Consider the following 5,000-nt stretch of genomic DNA (forward strand, 5'->3'; position numbering starts at 1 on the left):
CTCTCACACACACACACACACACACACACACTCTACCTCTTTCCCTCTCACACACACACACACACACACACTCTACCTCTTTCCCTCTCACACACACACACACACACACACACACACACTCTACCTCTTTCCCTCTCACACACACACACACACACACACACACTCTACCTCTTTCCCTCTCACACACACACACACACACACTCTACCTCTTTCCCTCACACACACACACACACACACTCTACCTCTTTCCCTCTCACACACACACACACCTCTCACACACACACGCCTCTCTCTCACACACTCACACACACACACTCTACCTCTTTCCCTCTCACACACACACACACACACTCTACCTCTTTCCCTCACACACACACACACACTCTACCTCTTTCCCTCTCACACACACACACACACACACACTCTCTACCTCTTTCCCTCTCACACACACACACACACACACTCTACCTCTTTCCCTCTCACACACACACACACACACTCTACCTCTTTCCCTCTCTCACACACACACACACACACACTCTACCTCTTTCCCTCTCTCACACACACACACACACTCTACCTCTTTCCCTCTCTCACACACACACACACACACACTCTACCTCTTTCCCTCTCTCACACACACACACACACTCTACCTCTTTCCCTCTCTCACACACACACACACACAGTTCTCTCTCTGTATAGTGAAATGTGATGTAAACAGTATTTCTGTACCAATATATGAAATGTGTGTATCAGAGTATATAAGGTCTCAGATCCCCACATGACACCATTAAACAGGCGTTTTGCGTGATGATTACATGTTTATGGTGTGTGTGTGTTACCTGCCGCAGGTACAGGAAGAAGCTGGAGTACTGACCGGCTTCAGGAAGGTAAGAAAGGAAGACTGTGATACAAATCAACAATACTGTGGAGTCCTGACCAACCTTCCTCAGAGACTGTAACACACACACACACACACACACACACACACAGTTCAGAATCCAGAACTGACACATACCACATTTCGGTCATAATGTTAGTTTCTTTCTCTGTTTACACTTAAACAATTATGATTTTAATGACAGTGTGTTAAATTTAAAGTGATTTTAATAATAACACACACACCATATATATATATTATATATATATATACACAGATCACTTCACACTGTTATAGCATTAATCATCTGCAGTGTGTGTGTGTGTGTGTGAGACAGACTCACAGCGAAGGGGTCAGCCTGTTCCCAGGAGATGGGCGCTCCCCATGACGCTGGTCTCATTTTCTCAGGCAGGGACTCAGGGACAGCCACCAGAATGAAGCCAATGTCCAGCAAAGCAATGGCCGAAGCCAAAATCACCACCAGCGTGTCCCCGTACACCTGAGACAGGTACGCTCCGATCGCCGGGCTCGTCACCAGACTGGCTGCAAATGTCGCCGACACCTGCAGAGACGTGTCCACTCTCACTGCCCACTGCTCACTGACATGTTTATAGCAGTACCACTTACAATTGTCTCTACCTCGCTCCCTGTGTGTGTGTGTGTGTGTGTGTGTTCTCACCAGGCCATATGCTGTGCTCCTCTCATGCTCCTGTGTGATGTCAGCCACATACGCAAAAATGACAGAGAACGTCACAGCAAACACTCCTGATACCGAGATAACAGCAAAGTACCACCTACACACACACACACACGCACGCACGCACATGCACACACACGCACGCGCACACACAATATTAGATCGTTAAACATTAACAAGCTCAAATGAAGTATTTGTGTGTGTGTGTGCTTGTGCATGTGCTTGTGTTACCATGGGCTGATCTTCATCAGTGGAATGGGTGCGCAGGTGAAGAAGACGGTAAGCAAAAGAAATGACTTCCGACCCCAAACATCAGAGAGAGCACCAATCAGAGGAGCGCTGAGGAACGACAGGAGACCCTGCGCACGCACACACACACACACACACACATACACACACACGCGCGTGCGCGCGTTTACACTCAACAGCCTGACATATCATCTCTTTATATAGTTTCAATATTGTTTGTGTTTATGAACTGTAGAAAGTTGTGTGTAAATGTGAAGTGGGTATTTATTAATACGTGTGTGTGTGGTCATTAACTTGCCTTAACTCCATGAATGAGTCCATTCATCAGGAATGTGTGCTGGGGGAATGTCTGATGTAACACCTGAAACACACACACATACACACACACGCACACACACACACACAGTATTAGCATGTTAACAGAAACCAGGAACTATACCATTAGTAGGAATACTGTGTGTGTGGCAGTTTACCGTGAGCATAGGTGTGGTGAGAAGTCCCCAGGCAAAGAACTCAAGGAAGATGACGACCACAGCATGGTACACACTCGGCTCCCCCATCCCCTGTGGCTAAACACACACACACACACACACACACACACACACCTGTGTTAGCATTAACTACATGCTCCTTTACTGAACATCTTTATCTCCCTTCAGAAAATCAGAAGTGTCAGTGTGTGTAATCAGTGGTCAGCAGCGGTCAGCTCTGTGGATCAGTCAGAGGAGAAGCTGGAACTTCTCCCACATCTGCAGGACAGAGGAGTTTACACTTGGGATTAGTTTTATGATTAACTTGAAGAGAGAGAAAGAGCTGACAGGAAGGAAGGAGAGGTAAAGGAAGAGTCTCTGGTTAGTGAACAGGTCAAAAGTTCCTTGATAAATAAAAGTGTGTAGTTATTAAATGTGCTGTAAGAGGAAATACACACACAGGTGTAAAATAAAATCACAGTGTATGTCTGTGTGTGTGTGTGTCTGCTTCATCACAGTGCTGTGTAGTGATTATTTTCCTGGAAGAGCTGGAGCAGTGTGTGCGTGTGTGTTAGTTATTCTTCACTCATGCTGCTGGAGATTAGATCACACACCTCCTCCTTATCAGCACAAAACAAACCGGAGTTTCCAGATTTCAACAGTTTCAGGCTTTTATTTTAAAGATGAAGAGAAGTGTGTTTTCTCTCTGTGTGAAAACTCACCACAAACATCATTAACACTGAGAGAGAGAGATGTGTGTGTGTGTGTGTGTGTGTGTGTGTGTGTGTGTGTGTGTGTTTATATAACACCTGCTGACCTCAGATCAGACCTGAGCCGTACAGCACTCTGTGTATCAGTGTGTAAAGTCATGTGACAAGTTAGTATCTGAGTTTAAACACACACACACACACACACCTGCAGTTCAACAACCTGCTGGTCACACACTCAACACCTCAGCTTCAGCTTTCAGCTATAATCAAATATAAATATAGATTTCTTGTATTATTACCATTTAAAAGAATTTTAGTGTTAAGAACAACAACAATAATAACAATAATAAAGTAATATGGAGAGATTTATCCAGCGCTCACTCTGACCTCTGATTAAATATCTTCACACACTTCAGCTTTAATTACAGGTCACAACAATATTATAGACACTCTGTGTGTGTGTGTGTGTGTGTGTGTTCCAGATGTTCCTGTTCTTTAATAGTCCAGCTTTACACAGAAACAGGAACTACAGAAACTCTTTAATAAATAAATAAACTAGTGACAGTGAAGGATATTAATATGGACAATAAACACGATTTCAGAGTGTGTGTGCGCGCGCGCGTGTGTGTGTGTGTGTAAACACTGACTACGTGGCTAAATCACACACACACTGTAATGACATTAGATCAGATTATTAGATGAGATCAGATGAGCGCGTGCACGCCAGGTGTTTTAATAAACCGCTGTGGAGGAAAACAGCTGGATGAGAACAGGACGCTGACGTTAGCCTAAGCTAAGCTAAGCTAAACCAGCCCCCTCAGTGTTAGCATTAGCATTAGGCGGAGTAACTCACACTGCCTCCATCTTTAATGATGATCTTCTTGGCCAGGAGAATGCTGCGGTTCAGCCGCTTCTTCTTCTTCTTCTCCCCGGTCATCGTTAGCTTATATCCATCCTTTATCGCAGAAACACGCCTGGACCTGCCCTGTTAGCTTAGCTTAGCTTAGCCTAGCCTAGCCGGATGTTAGCCCAACACCGTTAGCTTCGGCGCTAACTGAATGATTCAATTCTCCAGCTCACTGTAGCTCTATTATTTTTTTCCACTTCCGTATTTCAACAAATCCCGTCTACTTTACTCTGATTGGTTAGCGCTCTGCCATTCCCGCCTAATGATTGGTCAATACTATTCCACCTGCTGCACTGTGATTGGCTAACAGCGCACACCCACTGCCGCTGTCCAGGTGCTTTATCAGGTGCCTGTTTGTCTTGAACTCGAATCAGAAGGAAACTCCGGAAGGTTAAACGTGTTTATATATTTATTCTTTTTATTATTTTTTTTATGTAAAAGAATCTACACAAAGCACCAGTGAGAGAATAAACAACCCCAAAGATCTGTGAGGCGGGGGGGGGCATTTTTATGTAATATTGTTTAATAATAAACACAAACAGTATGCAACTTTATAAAATTTCATTCAGTCTTTTTTCTGACTCCTCCCATCATTTCAGAGTCCTGCTACTAAAACAGGAGTTCATTAAATTCATTACATTTTCTCTCTCACAGGTATACCATGTAATATTATCTCTGTTACAGCTTGTGTGGAGCAGAGCCGTGTAGATCCTTTATTATTATTATTATTATTATTATTATTATTATTATTACTTTACAATAATCTATATTATACTGCACCTTTTATTTCATTCCTCATTTATGCTGCCACTACTGTATGTATTATACTGTGTTTGTTTGTTTGTTTATTTTGCCTCTCTTCTCTTCTGTTCTTGATCTCTCATCCTCTCATCTGTCTTCCTGCTTGTATCTTGTCTACTTCATGCTCTTGGTGACTTTTCTATCCTATTTCTTTGAGGGTGGAATCATCAGGGAGTATCTCCGAGACTGGACTTGAGTAAAACGGTCAGTTACCATACTATTTATAGTGCTGAGAGTTCCTTAGACAGAACAGCTGAATGATGGAGTCTGTTCTGGTCCATTG

At 43.5% G+C, this 5,000-nt stretch overlaps 1 protein-coding gene across 1 annotated transcript in view; it reads right to left on the bottom strand.

Annotated features, from left to right (window-relative positions):
• The window catches only part of mfsd14a2 (major facilitator superfamily domain containing 14A2), a 17,548-nt gene extending 13,443 nt beyond the window's left edge, over window positions 1-4,105 (bottom strand). The window contains exons 1-7 of the mRNA XM_058395322.1: window positions 3,863-4,105; window positions 2,303-2,398; window positions 2,128-2,190; window positions 1,812-1,939; window positions 1,563-1,677; window positions 1,227-1,445; window positions 846-959 (exon numbers count right to left, since the gene is read on the bottom strand). Coding sequence (XP_058251305.1) covers window positions 846-959; window positions 1,227-1,445; window positions 1,563-1,677; window positions 1,812-1,939; window positions 2,128-2,190; window positions 2,303-2,398; window positions 3,863-3,946 — 819 coding nt within the window. The 5' untranslated portion in view covers window positions 3,947-4,105. The remainder of the gene's footprint in view (window positions 1-845; window positions 960-1,226; window positions 1,446-1,562; window positions 1,678-1,811; window positions 1,940-2,127; window positions 2,191-2,302; window positions 2,399-3,862) is intronic.
• Between the last annotated feature and the right edge of the window lie 895 nt (window positions 4,106-5,000).

Source organism: Hemibagrus wyckioides, linkage group LG07 (genome assembly GCF_019097595.1).
Source record: "Hemibagrus wyckioides isolate EC202008001 linkage group LG07, SWU_Hwy_1.0, whole genome shotgun sequence".
Taxonomy (NCBI): Eukaryota; Metazoa; Chordata; class Actinopteri; order Siluriformes; family Bagridae; genus Hemibagrus; species Hemibagrus wyckioides.